Genomic DNA, 18,338 nt, shown 5'->3' with positions numbered 1-18,338 from the left:
TATTGCAAACCAAACAATCTAACAACACTAATTTAATAGCAACTTGCTCGTTTTCTGTTAGATAATGCGATAGAGACAGGCAAATGATTCTATGAAGAAGTATATGGGGCCAAAGTATTGTTAAACTGACCAGGCATCATCCACAAATCCCGGGAACAAAACCTACACCCGTCGTGCAAACTTTGGAAGCATTAATTTGTAGCTAAAACAGCTTATAAACAAAATCGAAATATACACATAGCTTTGGGCTCATATTCTAAAAATTAGTACTCATCACTTTATATTAGAGTTTGTGTTTTTTTTTTTTTATCAATTTCCGAATATCCCCCCAACTCAAGTTACATCCACTTTTGCTAGGTTCACTTGAAAGTCTTGAGGCCTTCTTAAACATTAGATCAGTTTTTTTTTTTTTTTATTTACAAATATCAGTTGTTAGTTTTTCTTAATGAAATAATTCAAATTTATTACTTCTTTTCCTCTCTCATCTCCCTTCATGATTAAATCAATCTTATATTTCCATTATATCAAGTATTTAATTCAAAAGAGTTTAAGTTTTACAGTCAATTAATCTGGAATCATGTTGACTTTTAATATAAGTATGATTAAAGTTAATAAAATGATTGTGTATGATTAAAATGCATCAATATATTTAAATTAAATTCAATTAAATAACTGTTTATTTGCAATAGGAACGTGCAGATGGTCACGATTAGCTACCTGGTACCAATCGAGAGACTATACATAACAACTTAACACGAAGATTTTGCTGGAGAAGAAACTAATGGATATTAGGGGCATGGAAAGGATTCAAATCCACGAAGATTTTTCTTCTAATTTTACATATTTTTCACTTTTAAAAAAATATTTTTTTCCAAATTATTATTTGAGCCGCGTACTGATCCGTTTATTTGCTGACTTCTAGAGAATAAATACAAATTAAAAAAAAAATCATTTATTTCACATATCAAACTTGGCTGAGCTGTTTAAAACACAAATTTCATAAGTTGAATCTTAGACAGACTATATTATTCCTAATGAATATATCATATATGTAGTGGAAAACACCACTCCGGTTTTTCATGCATAAACTAGTAAACTTTCCCTTTGTCCTAACCCTGTGCATGAAAGCGCATATAATTGATCAGACTTGTGTCTATCGTTGTCAAAACATAGGACAATGCTAATATCATTCTCAGTTAATTCTGTTTTTCCCATGCTTTAAAAGGCACAATATTTTTCCTATGTTTTAAAAGGCACGATATGTACAAAAACAATTATAACTGCAACTTGGAGCTAAAGATTGACCATACACATGAACGAACTTAACCATGATTTGGATTTAATAATAATCCAATTAATTTTGTTTTTGGGAATCAAGCTGCGCGAGGGAAAGCAATTTGACCCAAACTTAAGGTTAAGATATACTCGTACAAGCTTATTATAATTTATATATATAAAAAAAAGTTTGATTGATTTTAAATTTTTTTCTTGTGACTGTTTTACTTCAGATGAAACAACACTTACTAAAACAAATATATTCTTCGTATGCATATAATTAATTTAGGTCAGTTCAAATGAAAGAGAGCCTATATATTGAATCACTTTATTCAGAAAAAAGTTCGCTCCCACAGCTGATTGTGCTTGCTCAGACCTGGAAACAAATTGGATCCACTCAATGGTCCCCTAATTCCATTGTTGTGCGTAAACATTAGAGAAAAGTGTTCGTTTCTATAAATAAAAACAAGAAAAGGAGCAGTGATTGTGTTTTGGTGTATTTTAAACCCAAAGAATGATCTCACATTAAGCCAGCCATTAAAATTGAATCATTCTGCATTTTGTCGAAAGCTTCTTCCACTAGTGGTGACTAGTGTTAGTGTAGTAGCTACCATATGAACGCCTTTAATCTACTACTTGTAGATCACGAGGATATATATAGGTATATAATATACTTGTGCTGAATTCCATTATTTAGTGCAAGGAAGTAAATAATATAATTTATTAATATATGTGTGTGTTTTAATTATTTAATTATAATATAAGTTATCTTTTCTTAATAATAATCGAATTAATTATAATATAAATAATTTTAAATTGAATTTAGAATTAAAGATCATATAAGTTGTCCTTTTTAATTATAATCGAATTAATTGTAATTCAAACTAATATCATAATTATTTCAATTACTATTAATAAGGGTAATTTGCATAATAAATAATTCAATTACTTTTATAAAGAATATTTTTTATTGTAATTAATTCAATTTTAATTGAAAATGATAAAAAAAATATGATATGACTCCAATTAAAAAGGATAAAATGTATCTTAATTCATTTTAAAAAATAATTTATATCACTATTAGTAAAAAATTAACACATCAATAACACATTTTTGTTGGACAAAATGTATAATAAAAATGTCATTCCATTTTGTATTTTGATTCAAAAAATATGTGTTCAATTTTGTTATAAGGTGCAAATTCATTACAAAATAGAAATACAATTTTATAATATATTTTAATTCATAAACTAAAAAAACGAGGTGTTAATACAAGGTGAGAATAGTAGTTCCTATTTCTTTCTTGGGTCCTTAAGCACAAAGCACTTAAACCATCAGCTCTTCCTATTTCTACCCCTGCTTTTTAAGTACACCCCCATATCCCATTTTATCTCTCAATTATCCATTATATTTTTTTCTTAAAAAAGTACACCCCTTTTGTTTTTCGAAATATATTTCCAGAATTACATATACCTATTTTAGAAATGTATCTCCAGAATTATGATTCATAGTTCTAGAGATATACTTCTGGAATACATATATATTTTTCGATAAAATATCACTTAAGAATTAAGATGGTTGACGAGAAATAAAAAAAAATGATAAATGCTTATTTTATACCCATGTTTCTTAGTCTTATTTTTATCCTATCATTAATGTTATTTAAATCCTTTCTAAAATTTTATTTTCATCTAATCTTTATTATTCTTTAACCCTAATTTTAAATTATATTTACCATATATTCATTATATAATATTGTGTTTTCATCATTATTATGCAATATTTTGCGTTTTTCTTCATGTGACAATGTGTTTCAAAATACGTTCATCACTAACTTCATGTGACACTAAATTGTTGACATGGGCTTAGATTAAAAAATGAATGAACGCAGTTAAAGGAAAGAAATCATTGTCAAAAGCTTTGTTTTGTAATTAAGGTATATAATATATGAAGTTAGTGATAAACGTACCTTGAAATATAGTGTCACATGAAAGAAAACAAAAAATATTGTATGATAATGATGAAAACATAGTATTATATAATGAATATATGGTGAAGATAGTTTAAAATTAAGGTTTAAGAAATAATAAAGAAAATAAAAATAAGATTTTTGATAGGATTTAAAAAATATTAATGATAGGATAAAAATAAGACTAAAAAATATGAGTATAAGATAAATATTTATCATTTTTTTATTTATTTCTCATCAATTATCCTAATTCTTAAGTGATATTTTATTGAAAATATATACTTATTCTGAAAGTATATCTCCATAACTATAAATCATAATTTTGGAGATACATTTTTGGAATATGTATATGTAATCCTAGAAATACATTTCTCAAAAGCAAAAAGAGGTGTACTTTTTTAAGAAAAAGGACATAATGGGTAACTGAGAGGTAGAAAGGGGAACGTGGGTCTACTTAGAAAAATTGGAGGTATAAATAGTAAGAGCCTAAACTATCTATGGCAAAACATCTGGCCCAGGAAGTCCAATAATACCAGGTTTTGTCTCACAAAATGTCCAATAGTAGATGCTGAGGAAGTTTCTTCGTACAGCTCCAATTTTACTTCCTGCATATCTTTTAAGCTTCCGAAACACATAATCCCAAATGTAACTGTGGAATGTAAAAATTTACATTCTGGAATGTAATTTTTTTACATTCTAGAATAGGTGTAGAAAGAAAATGGGAGTGCAGGAAATAATTTCCTGATTATGGTCTGTAATCTCAAAACAGGCATGCAACGATGATGTTCCAGAACAAACAGAACAAAAGAATTCACTCCTTTCTCATTCATTTCATTCTCCCTCATTATTATTTTTCTTTATTTTCTTTCGGAATAATTCTTTTTCATTACTTGTATGGCTAGATTCAATACTTCAAACGCTGTTAATTTTGATTGAATAAACTATTAAAACCTATAAAAACTGGTAAATACCTTTCCTAATATTTTCCATCCCCGTGTTAAAATAAAGTTAATTATTATTAACTTACATTTCAAAATTGAAGCAAAATGATTAACAATGTCGAATTTCATTTGCCAAAATATCTTGGTTGAAATCTATTTGAGACGAGTGTGAATCTAATTCAGTCAAAATTTAAGACCGGATAAAAAATAATTACAGCTTACCTCTAGCTTGGATTATAAACTAGACATTGGATCATTTCCTCTCACAATAAATAATTAGATATCATCACAACTAATCGTATCAGAGATTTAGGTAGTAATTATATCTAAGTAGTTGGAGAGTAAGGTTTGTCTTATTAATTATTTTCATTTCTGTCCACCCAGAAGATAACAGCTTGTTGGAATTTTCAAAACAATACCTGCCATTTGAAGCTTAGATAAATCTTTATGTCATTCATCCTCAGTATCCACCTTATTATTATGGGATAGCAAAAATCAGCTAAAATACTTATTTTTTAAATGTTTGTCTTCTATTTCTTTTGCAAACTCACCGAATTAGATAGAGTTTGAAACAATAACAATATATAGTTAAATAAATTGTTATATTTTATTTTTTTTAAGTTCATTTTTTTTGTAAAATTAAATATATTGCATTTTTTTATTATAAACTAAATAGGTAAATAGAACACATATTTTATGTTCTATTCTTTTCTAATGCATCTGCAAATGCTGTCTTTAAATACATCAATTAGTTTATTAGACAAGTCACAAAGAGGCGTAGGTGCAACTGTTAACAAATGAGTGAGGCCGTGGAGGAGACAGATCTATTCACTTAATATATAGCTACACTTTTTGTATAACTACTGGGTTAGTTATATTTGTTAAACACTTGTAGAACAAGAAAAAAAAATGAGTTAAGATTTTCTAACAAGTTAAAATTAATTTATGTATAAATTAAAATTAACTTTTAGAAAAAATAAACCAATTTTTTTTTATAAATTAGTTTATATAATTGTATAATAAGTTAATTTTAACTTATTAAGTAAGAAGCTTATTTCATTTTATATTTCTTTTTTTTATAAGTGTTTACGAAGAAGTTAATTTAAACATGACCTATAATTAACTTTTAAAATTAATAGTTTTCGTCCTTATATTTTTGGAAATATCTAAACTTCAATCCTTTAGTCTAACACTTTTCCCTTGTACAAGGACTGAAATTTAGGTACTTTTGAAAATATAGGGGAAAATCAATATTTTAAAAGTTGATGTGAAAAATCGAAATTTATCATTTTCAAATACTAAACACCATTAAACCTATTGAATAAAATGTTGCGTAACTCAATTATTATTAGATTGAGTATATCTTTAAAAAAAATAGATTGAGTATCAAACAGTACATTCTTAAGCTCATAATAAGTGTTTGGATAAATAACTTAATTACATGCTTATTTAATAGGTTTTATCACATAAAAACTTAGTATATTATACATTTGATCATACAACTGGAATAAGCTAAAATAAGCTTTATTTTAATAAGTTACTCCAAGAAACTTGTTGAAACAAATTAAATAAATCTTATGAAAATTATGTTATTTTTATAAGTTCAAAATAAGCTTTTTATTAGCTCTTTCAAACGTATTCTAAATTAGTAAACTAAACTCATCTGATTACCATAGTTTATTTTAATTTTTTTTTCTTATACTTTTATTTTATTTAAAAAATGTATAATATAAACTGAAGCTTTCTTAAATGCTATTTTATTTTTTACAAATATTACTTTTTGTTAACAAAAATTAAAGAACTAATTGGTCTTGAGTTTGGTTGAATTGTTTTAGGTCACGTTTGTTAAAAAGTTCAACAAATTCAATCAAATCTAAATTAAATTCAATCGGTTTGGTTGATTTAACTCACCTACTATCACCATATTTTTAAACACAGTTTAATATTATTTTATTAATTAAAATTTATGGAAAATCCATGAAATAATATTGAAAGCTAGAGGCAATGCAGTCACCAATCTATGAAAAGTTAATAATGATATCTCTTTTCCTACCTCTTCTATATCATCTCTGCATCACAACAAATCCTCGATCGTATATAAATAATTAAGTTTTCCATACCACTTAAAATTAAAAATTATCTGTATATTTCTTTTAATTTACATATGTAATTGAAAAGAGAATAATTACACCTACACTGGAATAATACAAATATACATTTTTACAACAAGTTTATAAATGAAAATTGAAAACATAATACAGTCACTTTTCAGCTTGAAAGCAAATAAGTGATGAGATGCTCTTTGTATTCATTAAAAAACATCCTTTTTTTTTTCTCTCACGATGAATGAAGTGGAAGAAAAGTAACTAAAGAAAGAAAAGAGGTGATGCCTACGGTGAAGTCTCTTAGAAAATGCACAACCAGTTAGGAAGTCAAAATTACATGCAATAACAGGTTACTTACGGGAAGAAAAAAATAAATTTTTTAAACAACACATTTTACTTAAAATGTAGACTTGTTCATTTAAAAGGTGATTTATTATTCAGGTATCCGGTTTGTTCTCTGAAAAGGGAGACTTATTTAACCAGTTTTTTTTTATTTCATTTTAAATTTTTTCTGATAATAGCAAAAATCTTTTTTTTTTCTTCTAATTTCATCAGTTCATCCCTACTTTGCTGGTGATTTCTTTTGTTAATTCTAAATTGGGAGCAACTGAGGTTCAAGAAATAATAACAATAAAAAAAACAAAAACTCCATAAGATTAATCAACAAAAAAACCTAACCAAAAACCAACAAATAAAATAATACAAAAGTAGCTTTCTTCTTCTCAACCTATTTGCTTCTCTAACAATATGAGTCATAATGCACTTTTGAAAAGTAGCTTTCTTCTTCTCAATTTCAGCTACCAGTTCTGCAAACTGACTTCCCGTAAAGTTTCCACTATCAAACAACTTAATAGCCTCCACATTATCCGTTTCAACTATTAAGTTTGTTACCTAATAGTTCCCCACCATATTTAGACCATGAAAAATCGCCCAAAGTTCAACTTCTAAGATTGAGCAATGTCCTAGTCTCCTCGAGTACGCTTGCATGAAAACACCATCGTCATTATGAAGCACTGCACCACACGAAGCTATAGCAGCTATATGATGAAGTGCTCCATCACAGTTAACTTTTGCAAATCCCTCCAAAGGTCTTTTCCACCGCTCTGCTTCCTCAATACTGACATTGATATAATCTGGAGTAAGGTTTTGCTGGAGCTTCTTGTTGTTATTCCAGTCACAAAGAAAGCTCTTAACATTCATGACCACTGCATTAGTGTCCCTCAATTTATTGCGAAATACCCATTCATTGCGCCTCCACCATAAGCGGTCCAAAATAACACCAAAAACAGTGTTCCACATTATATTATGCAGACTGAGTTTTAACCAGGTTTGTAGCAACCCAGTTACCCACATCTTGTTGGAAAAGCAAGGAATTAGGCAAAACATTAAAGGCTAACCATATTTTGTTTACCCACTTGCAGTCCCTAAGAGCATGATGTAGTGATTCTGGGTGAAGATTACACACGGGACACTTATCATCCATTGCCATATGCTGATGCACTCTCAATGCATTTGTAGGGAGAATTTCTTGACAGATCTTCCAGAGATGGAACTTTATGAGATCAGGCCCATCCCAATGCCACACTCCTTTAAAAAGCGTTGAGAACTTGCCATCAACAACCTTATCCCACTCCACATAATCATGGTGTGCTGAGCTCTAGGGGGGCCTCAAACTCTTAATAATTTGAACAATATTCAAAGGAATCTCTTTAGTCATTCGATCCAAGTTCCAGTCATCATTTGCATTAACAAAGAAGCACACTGGAATATTCTCCCTAACATTGGTTTGAATAATCCAATGATGTTTGAGATTTCTAACCCCTGGGACCCAATAATCTTCCCGAAACCGAACTTGCCTACCATTGCCAATCCTCCAAATTAAGTTTGGCTTAAAATGTTCCCAATTCTTTACAATCCCTTGCCATAAATTTGTCCCTTGTCTATGCTGGTCAATAACAGGGAGTACGTCATCCTCACATTTATACTTTGAAGGCATCATTCTGACCCATAAATTGTTGGGTCTCGTACACATATTCCAGCTAACCTTCATCAACATAGCTTGATTCATTACAAATGCTTTCTAAAGCTCAAAACCTCCTTTATATTTAGGGATACATATTAAGTCCCAATTGTGCCAATGAACTTTTGTAGAGGTTGTAGTATGGCCCCACACAAAACCACGACACTTTTTTGTCAATCTCTTCACACGCTGTAGCAGGGAGGAGGGTAGTCTGCATTACATAATTAGGTAAAGCTTAGATCACAACTTTGGTGAAAGTGACTCTACCTGCTAAGGATAACTGGGAAGCTTTCCAATTACTCAATCTTTTGTTAACTTTGTCAAGCAAGAATTGGTAGTTTTGCTTTGAGACTCTGTCATGGTGGAGGGGAACACCTAAGTACTAATCAAGATCCGTCATCCTTTGATAACCAAGCTTATTGGCAATTCGATCTCTAGTACTCTTAGAAAAAAATATTCTGGTCTTATCCACACTCACTTTTTGACCTGAGCTTCTACAGAAAATATACAGGGTGTTGCTCAAACCTTCTGCCTAATCCAAAGATGCTTCTGCAAATAGGAGGAGGTCATATGCAAAAGAAAGGTGAGAGATCTTCGGACCACTTCTTGATAGTTGGATTGGTTTCCATAGACCCTGCTCCACCTCATAATTGATTAAATGGAAAAGTCTTTCAATGCATAAAACAAAGAGGTAAGGAGAAATGAAATCCCCTTGTCGGATACCTCTAGAGGGAGAAACATTTCAAGGGCTTCACCATTCCAAAGCACCTGAAAAAGAGGGAGTAGAAATACAAAATCTTACCAAGTTAACAAAGATGTCCGAGAAGCCAATATCCTTCAGGGTGTCTATAACAAAACACCATTTAATTTTGTCATAGGCCTTTTCCAAATCTATTTTAATTGCCATCCAACTTTGTTGCCCCTTTTTATTCTTCATAGAATGGATCACTTCTTGTGCAATGATAGTGTTGTCACTGCTTTGCCTATTAGGGATAAAGCTGCACTGACAAGGATCAATAAGCTCCTTCATTACCCTTCTAAGTCTAGCAGATAAAATCTTTGTCACAGTTTTGTAAGATACATTGCATAGACTTATCAACCCGAACTGCTTCATGTTTACCACAGATTCCACCTTTGAGATGAGTGAAATAAGGTTAGCATTAAGGGATTTAATTTTTTAGCGGGGTCTTCAAAAATACTCCAAAAAAGGTCACAAAAGAAAACCCCCACCACATCTCACTGTCTTTTATAGAAAACTTACTGGAAACCATCCACACCAGGAGCTTTGTAATTCCCCATAGAGAAGAAAGCTTTTCTGATTTCTTCATTTGTAATTTTCTACAAAAATCGATCCATCTTGTGGTTTCTAATCTCTGGGAAAGCTCCTCTAATAACATAAGGATAGTAAATAGAAGCATCAGTAAAAAGATTAAAAAAAATACTGGGTGACTAACCTTTCTAGAGAGATAACATCTCCCACCCAATTATAAAAAAAGAAAAAAATTATGAAAAAAAACCACTTTAATTGATTAATTATAGAACTTCACGCCCAAAAAATTATGAAAAGACCACAACGACGACCTAAACAATAAACAAATGGAAAATAATCTCATTTATTTATGAATATCCAATATGCTATATGACAACCAAATGAGAAAAAAAAATGAATAAATATATGTAATATGTCATATGATAAGAGAAGAGAGATAAAAAAATGACAATGATTAGATGTTTAAAAATATGGATGGTGATGTATCATTATATGACATGAGGATTTGAAAAGACGAGTGAATGATGACTTCGCAATAGATTCATAATCACAAGGGAACCTTGGAAACTCACGTTTAGTGGATTCCATACACCAAATCTTTGGAGTTGGAACTTGGAGTATCTTCCTTTCCTCCCATCTCTCTTATCATTAAGGACAACAAATTTTTTCCTTAGTAACGTGAATTAAAAAATGTGATGGTTTTCATATTTATTTACAAGTTTAATTTTTTCTAGTAGTACTGCATTATTTTATATATTTATATATAAAGAGTTTATGTGAGTTAGAATTTGGAAAGGCTCATCAAGACCACGGTATAACCTCAAGGCTCATTTGAGTAGTTAAAAGGTAATTACATATCCTTCACTAATAAATATTAATTTAAGGATCAAATTTATATCCACAAAAAGGTAATTCCATTACCGGTGTGTGGACATTAGAATATGAAAATAATTTTTGAATAGTATTATTTATTTTTAAGAAAATAATTTATTATATTTTATTTTATTTTTATTCTCATAATATGTGAGAAGTTTTCATATAAATAAAAGAGTTTAATAATTATATATGGGTACTGTATAATAGTCTTACATAGTCAATCGATTAAAAATATTGGTATTATGAGTTTTAAAATAATTATTATAAAAAGAAATAAATTTATCATCTATAATAACTTATGATTAAATGTTGACAAAATAATTCAATAATATTTAATAAATGTTAGATTTTATCAATCCAATTGTTACATTAAAAAATGTATTAAATTATTTAAAATATAAACCTAATAATTTGTTATACATTATTTTTTAAATGTTTAATATTGATACCTTGTATTGTGAATTAATTAAAAATTATTATAAATATAATATTTAAAATATTTATTATAACATGTGAATTAATTGATGTGAAATTATTTCGCCTTAATTAAATATATTGAAAATATTTAAGGTTTTTTTTTTCATCTATAATATTTTTATCTGATTCGATCAAAAATGTTTTCGGCATAGGAGACTTGTGATTGTAAAAAAGAAAATTATAAAATTAATACCACAGTACTATATTTAAATTTTACTAACATTGATGATTACAAATTACAATGTAAAAAATAAGTAATTAGTAATATGTTCTAAAAACTAATTCCTTAATTTAAAAAGTTATATAATTAAATGTTAATTAGTAAAACATATTGCAACATTACAATATTCGTACAGTGTACTTGGAAACACATTCCTAACATAGATTATCACCTTAAGAAGCTAAAAGACGTAAAAGCTATAATTGAAAGCTTATGTTGAAACGTGGAATATCCTTTAAAATTGAGTACTACCCAAACACGCACTAATCCAAACAAACAGAAAGCACCGTCCATGTGCAACGAATAATTGCTTGTGCTTCGAGAAAGGGAAAATGAAAAAGCAAGATTGAAAGAGCAGGCAAAACAAAACAGAAAACGGCAGAGCACGTCACTCACAACGACATAAAAAGGCCAAGAAAAAATTGAGGTTGCTTAACTCAACTTTCTCTCTCAAGAAACAAGTGAAATGCTCCAATCCAACCTTATTTACATCAAAAAAAAGAAAAAGAAACCGCTTCTCCTTAATCCCTCCCACTTGTTCTGTTTCAGAATTAGAAAACTAAAGAACAAGAAGAGAACAACGGAAACTAAACGTAGTACACATCACTAACTCTAACAAGAAGGAAGGAAGGAAGGCAGAATCAGAAAGCCCTAATCGATTTTCGGTTATTATGGAGAGATGAAAATGAAAAGGCGTGGGATCAGCGCGGAAAGGATAATCGTATTCGTAGATGCTTCTCTCGGGAGGAGTGTCCGATCTCAAATGGATCCTCCAATTCGTATTCTACGCGTTCGTCTTGGCGATTGGACTGCACGCGCTTCTCAAGAACACCGCCTCCAAGTACTTCGACCTTGACGCCACTTTCCACGCTCACGCTATTCCTGGCCTTCTCATGGACCATTCTCTCTGCGCCGTTTGTCGCAACCCCGCCAACAAGAAGTGTTCGCGATGCAAATCCGTTCGATACTGGTTCGTCCATGTTTGTTTGTTTTGGTTTTTGTTGTCGAGTTTTTTTATTTGATGGTGTTGTTTGTTTTTTGTTCAGTGTGTTTGTGTTTCTTTTAGCTGAATGGAAAGGAGAATTTACACTTTGGGTTGGTTTTTCAGTTCACAAGCATGCCAGCAGATGCACTGGAAATCCGAGCATAAGGTGAGATGCAAGGAGTTTCAGGGCAGCAGCACCAGTGTGATGATGAATTTGGCTCAAACTGAAGTCACTAATCGAGTTTTCAAGGCTTCTTCTGCTGTTGTGAATAGGAGTACATGTACTTCTTCAATTGCCCTCATTCCTGAATGCGGTCGTGGAACATCCAGGACTATCAAGCAGCCTAAAAGTGTAAGGGCCTGTTTTTTATTGGCTAATGTTAGTTATTAGTATTGTTAGTTTTTGTTCAAGGGGGAATCCGAATCCACAACCTCTCCCCCCTTCCCTTCTCTCTTCACCACTACACCGACCTTATATCTCCGTGTAAGGGCCTCTTTGATTACTAAGTTGTAAAAATTGTTTCCAAACCAAGTATTTTAGAAACCAAAATACTGAAACAACTAGGAGATGTTTGCTCATTCTCTTCTGTTATCTTTAAAGTACTTTGTTCAAGTGCTTAGGAGATGGCTGTTTGTTGTTGTATTTTAGAAAATAGAAAACTGTTATTCAAAACAGTAGACTAACAACACCAAAGTTTTTCTCTCTCTCTTTTTTTTTTAAAAAAAAATTATGAATATATTGGTAAAATTACATGATACATTCCCTACCAAGTTGAATCTTTATATATTTTAGTGCCTTTTGTGCCCAAATAGTTTGTTTTTGGTTTTCCAGGTTCTCTTTCCTTATGACGAATTTGTCAAATTGTTTAACTGGGACAAACCAGGATTTCCTCCTTGTGGACTCTTAAATTGTGGAAACAGGTTTGCCTTTTATTGCATGCTACCATTGATAGATTGCAATGAGAGGGTTCTGGCGGAATTTAACTTACATTGCAAATTTGTGCAGCTGCTTTGCGAATGTGGTTCTCCAATGTCTCTCATTCACAAGGCCACTTATTGCCTTTCTATTGGAGAAGGGTCACCACAGAGAATGTAATGTCACAAATTAGACCTTTTCATTCTTGGTGGACCTTGGTTATTCCTTGTACTTACCTTGGTTAGATATGCCTTTTCAGGCTGCCATAATGATTGGTGCTTTCTGTGCGAATTTGAAACCCATGTTGAAAAAGTAAGGCTAAGTTCTCAGGCGTTTTCTCCGATGAATATTCTCTCTCGTTTGCCCAATATCAGTGGCACACTGGGTTATGGAAGACAAGAGGATGCTCATGAGTTCATGAGGTTTCTTTGTTGTTGAAGCAATGTTATTTGACTTTCTATAGTGAAATTTGCATCGACTATTTGGAATGGTGTCTATCTTATAATTAATTTGGTATGACACTAAAGGTTTCTTCTCCCTCCAATATTTTATTGCTGTTGCAGGTTTTCCATTGATGCTATGCAATCTGTTTGCCTTGATGAATTTGGTGGAGAAAAAGTTGTCCCCCCTAGGAATCAGGAAACAACCCTTATCCAACACATTTTTGGTGGCCACCTTCAATCTGAGGTTAGATGACTAATCAGACTATAATTGAAGTTCTCTGGTTTGAGTATGGACACCTTTTTAGTCTGTTGCCATTTTGTGCATAATAATGAAACATAGTGACAAAATGGTATTGTTGGCAACTCAGCATGAAATGATTAGATGATGCTTTCTGCGTTTACTCTTCCAATCTCATGAGCCGAAGAAGTTAGTCCATCCTAAGAGGCCCTAAGAATAATAGTTTAGAATTATTATAGCAATATAGTGATTCTTGCTGATACTGCCATCTGTCATGTTCTTCTTTTTCCTCCTCAAAAAAAATAGGTGATTTGCACCGAATGTGAGAAGAATTCAAATCAATATGAAAATATGATGGACTTGACTGTTGAAATTCATGGAGATGCTGCTTCCTTGGAGGAATGTCTAGACCAATTTACTGCCAAGGAGTGGCTTCATGGGGATAATATGTATAAATGTGATGGGTAAGTTTTCTTGGAAAAATATGTAAAAATTATTGTAAATAAATTATTAACACTAACATGAATGTTAGAATATATAGTCAACCATCCATATTTGTGTTCATTAAATTATAATTACCCGTTATCGATTATTAGGCTAGAGAATAGTTTTTGGTCTGCTGAGATTATGGTCTAATTGATTGTAAACCAATCAATAAATAACAGAACTAATGTGTAGCCTAACACACAATTTCTCTTACTAATTCATTCTTTAAATAACCTTAGTGTTTCTTAACTGAAAAATACTTTTAAAATTAATTGAACAGCTGCTTTTGTCCTGTTTATACCAGAATTCTTAGTCAATTTATTTCCTATTTAAAGGTGTCTTAGTTATTTATTTATCTTCATTTTGATGTGTGTGTGTTCTGTGACCAAGGCACTAAATTTGGAAAGTGATTTATATATAGGGAACTTGTATGGTAAAAAGTTGCTATGTCATGAAATATAGAATTCAAATATTTGCATTTGATAATGTGCTTTTGTGTCAGGCAGGTTCTGTCTTAACTAAGTTATGCTGTTTGCAGGTGCAAGGGTTATGTCAAGGCATGGAAACGTCTCACAGTGAAACAAGCTCCAAATATTCTCACAATTGCCTTGAAAAGATTTCAGGTCTGAGTAATTTGATCTGGATGATCTTGCCAAGTTGTTGAGAGATGTTTTAAGTAATATAAATATCAGTTCTTATGATTTGTTCTAATTTTGCCTTCTTGAAATGTGCCTCGAGTGTAAATTGTATGGGTGTTAGTTTACCATGACTATGCACCATACTGTACGATTACATTATTTCTTTTTCCTGCTAGTACTTATAAAGGATTGAATACTACTTGAATGTTTTTTGAATTTGTCAACTTTTCTCATGATTTTTCTGGGGCATTGTGAACATGCAGAGTGGGAGGTTTGGAAAGCTTAACAAGAGAGTAACTTTCCCTGAGACTTTAGATCTTAGTCCTTACATGAGTGAAGTTGGAGATGGATCTGATATTTATAAGCTATATGCTGTCGTAGTACATATTGATATGCTGAATGCTTCATTTTTTGGTCATTACATCTGCTACATCAAAGATTTCTGTGGAAACTGGTATAGAATTGATGATTGGAAGGTAAGTTTCATTGTGTCTCCATGCAGCTTTGAACCCTTTCTTTTTTGTTTACTTAACTCTCTGGTGTACTTGAAGTTTAAGTATTCTTATTTGGGTTGAATTATATTTCTCAGGTCTCGAGTGTGGAATTAGAAGAGGTTCTTTCTCAGGGTGCATACATGCTGTTGTATAGCAGGTATTCTTGTAATCATGAGTTAAACAGGCGACTGCTCTCACTCAGACATTATTATTCCAGAATATATGTGCTCTCCTATCTTTCATGGGGGGGCCTAAATGATGAGATACCCTTTGAACTTAGGCTAGCCTGATTTCTGTCATTTAAATTTTCTTTCAATATAATAATATCTGTTTTGGATGCTTATTTTGTTTGACATTTAGCATTTTAGGTTTAATTAAGTTCTCTTTTGATTAGAATTAGGCTTAATTTTTCAGTGCAATCTGTCTTAGGCTTATTGCTTGTATTACATTTCACATGGGAATCCTGTCCGCTATGCTTTGGTGATGCATTCTGTTTTAACTTGTTTGCTTACATGATTTGAGATTGTGTGTATACTTTTGCTTTCCCATGTGTGTTTAGTTTTACAAGATTGGACATTTTCTTTGCTTACATGATTTCTGTCTTCAATCTTGGAAGCTTGTTTAAAGTAGTTCCATAGCCCAGTTCCTTGTGAGATTATTTATACCATCTTTGTCTGAGGTCTGATAAAGAATGGTTTCGATAGTCAAAGCAAGGGCAAATACATTTAGCTTTTGTGCACAATAGTTTGTGCCAAATACTCTCTAATGGAGGTAATAGCCATGTTACTTGATTTGTTCCTGGACAGGGTTAATGCTCGACCATCAGGACTTCAAAGTATTGAATCGTCAGAGACAGCAGAAGTTCAAACAATCAAATCGGAGGTGCCTCCTGGCCCGACTGAACAAGCTGAATGCCTCTCAGATATGAAAACTGAGACTTACAGTGGAGGATGCGAGGCTTTTCCATTTGACAGTAGTCTAGAGTTGAAGGTTTCTTGCTGTGAAAATGTGTCTTTGACCGAAATGAACTCTGAAGTTAAAAGAGAGCAGTTCAAGGATGTGGACATTATTGATGTTGCTAATGAGTCTTTCTGTAATGGTGTTGAATCATCTTATATGCATGATTCTGAAGCTGTCAAAGATTCGGGGGATATAGATTCCAACGGATCAAAGACATGCTCTTCTTCTTTAGAAGAGATTTCAGTCTGCATGGAAGAGCAAGATGATAGTGATATGGCTAAGTCAAGCCCTTCTTCATGTTTGCCTGATGGCTTTTCTAGTGTTGATAAGGATTCTTCTGTTTCAGTGGATTATCGAAACACAAGGAAAGATTCAGATTCAGACCATAAAGATGTGGTTAAATGCAAGGTAACTTCAAATGGCTTTGCAAATTATAGCAATGGATATGCCAGTGCAAATAAATATGATGATGTCCCAGTGGAAGATGGTGATGGTTGTTTTTCCACTGAAACACCCTCAGCTAAAATGCATCAATTGAAGGAGAGATTGGCTTCTGAAAATGCTGAAGTTGACAAAGGAAATGGAGTTAAGAGAGTAGAAATATCAGGGAATAAGTTAATAATTTAGGTGCAGCTGTTTTTGTCATTTGTTCATATCAATTTGATTATCCCATCATCGAGAAGAAAGTGGTGAGGTGGGAGATTTTTGTCTGGGGTTTCATTATTTGCTGGAATCTTGGATCTTATTGTATCATTTTTACGTGGATTATCTCATTTTATCATTGAGAATATAACTCCTTACTCTTGATTTCTCTCAAGTCAAGCAAAATTTTCGCAATGTTACCCTTTAACCTCTATTTGCAATTTGCGGCCCTAATCTAATTCTTAACACGTGTCCTCCCCAAAAAATGGCAATTGGTAATAGTTGTCAAAAAACTTAGTTGTTAAATTTTAAAAGTGAATTGATTTTTTTTAGACTTGAGGCACATTTACATTATATTTTTTAATTTTACAAATATCTTCTTTTTTGATAGATGAAATATTTTATATTTGAGTTTAATTTAATGTAAGCAAACCCTTTAACAGTAATTATGAATATTGTCCTAAGAGCATGCTTTCTTTCTCTCTAGTTTTCAGTGCCGCTAGCAATTATCGTATATTGCATTTTTTTTAAGGAATGTATGAATATTTTCTAATCTAGGTACAATTTGAAAATGTTAGAGAAAGTAAAGAATACAATCATAATAAAATTGTAATCATTTAAATAAATAACAATAAAAATATAGGTAGTTTAGATTTATGAATTAAAAAATTAGAAAAATAAATTAAAAATATAAGTGACTGTATTTCTGATAAAAAGTAATTAATATAAAAAATAACTGTAATTAAAGTTGAGATTCAAATAAATAAAAATAGTTTTTAGTGTAAAGGGAAACAATGATCATAATCAATATTTTTATTTTTTAAAACATACAAACATGTGTTAAATGATGACAATATTACATATTCTCCACACAAAAAATATACTAAAAGATTTTATCAAGTTTGAAAAATAATGACTCAGCCTTTGTCTGGTAAAGAAAAATAAGACGGAGAGGAAAGAAATAAAAAAAAAAGTGAAAGTGTTTGATAGAAAGAATGAGAGAGAAGAGAAATAAAAATGTATAAGAATCACTAGTTATTTTTATTATATTTTGATTTATTTCTTTCTTTCTTATTTCTCTTGAACCAAACACGGTTATTCTCATTTTATTTTTCACTCATTTTTATTTAAACTACTTGTTAATTATACTGAGAATTACAAAGAGAGAAAAACCAGCTCTAAAATTTTTGTTCATATTAAATTTAAAACAAATTCAAGGTAAAATTATTTCTTTTTAAGAGTGTGGAATATAAATTTTGAAATAAAAGAAAAATAGTTTGTCAGAGTAATTTGACTTATTTCTATAAGAGAAGGGATTAACTTACAAAGACATAAATTATTTGTTTTTTTGCTAGCAAGGAAGCCGGGGCCAATTACATTAAA

General features: G+C 31.0%; 2 protein-coding genes across 2 annotated transcripts; one reads left to right on the top strand and one right to left on the bottom strand.

The window, feature by feature from the left end:
* Positions 1-7,181: 7,181 nt before the first annotated feature.
* LOC114408326 lies at positions 7,182-7,589 on the bottom strand. The gene has a single exon (XM_028371350.1). It carries the CDS (start codon positions 7,587-7,589, stop codon positions 7,182-7,184), a length of 408 nt encoding a protein of 135 aa, XP_028227151.1.
* A 3,840-nt stretch (positions 7,590-11,429) lies between these two features.
* On the top strand, positions 11,430-17,141 carry LOC114408879 (ubiquitin carboxyl-terminal hydrolase 18-like). Its single transcript, XM_028372077.1, has 11 exons — positions 11,430-12,123; positions 12,262-12,490; positions 12,971-13,059; positions 13,145-13,230; positions 13,314-13,476; positions 13,618-13,741; positions 14,042-14,199; positions 14,760-14,844; positions 15,123-15,335; positions 15,449-15,510; positions 16,160-17,141. The coding sequence occupies exons 1-11, from the start codon at positions 11,885-11,887 to the stop codon at positions 16,938-16,940; spliced, it is 2,229 nt and encodes a 742-aa protein (XP_028227878.1). The 5' UTR covers positions 11,430-11,884; the 3' UTR covers positions 16,941-17,141.
* The last annotated feature ends 1,197 nt before the right edge of the window (positions 17,142-18,338 follow it).

This window comes from Glycine soja, chromosome 4 (genome assembly GCF_004193775.1).
Source record: "Glycine soja cultivar W05 chromosome 4, ASM419377v2, whole genome shotgun sequence".
Taxonomy (NCBI): domain Eukaryota; kingdom Viridiplantae; phylum Streptophyta; class Magnoliopsida; order Fabales; family Fabaceae; genus Glycine; species Glycine soja.
The sequence above is the reverse complement of the archived record's forward strand: the minus strand, read 5'-3'. Positions and strand labels throughout refer to the sequence as shown.

Coding starts and splice junctions, on each gene's coding strand:
- LOC114408326 (XM_028371350.1), bottom strand. CDS start 7,589: ATGTGGAACACTGTTTTTGGTGTTATTTTGGACCGCTTATGGTGGAGG.
- LOC114408879 (XM_028372077.1), top strand. CDS start 11,885: ATGCTTCTCTCGGGAGGAGTGTCCGATCTCAAATGGATCCTCCAATTC. Junction 14,200..14,759: donor AATATGTATAAATGTGATGG/GTAAGTTTTCTT, acceptor TGCTGTTTGCAG/GTGCAAGGGTTATGTCAAGG. Junction 15,336..15,448: donor ATAGAATTGATGATTGGAAG/GTAAGTTTCATT, acceptor TATATTTCTCAG/GTCTCGAGTGTGGAATTAGA.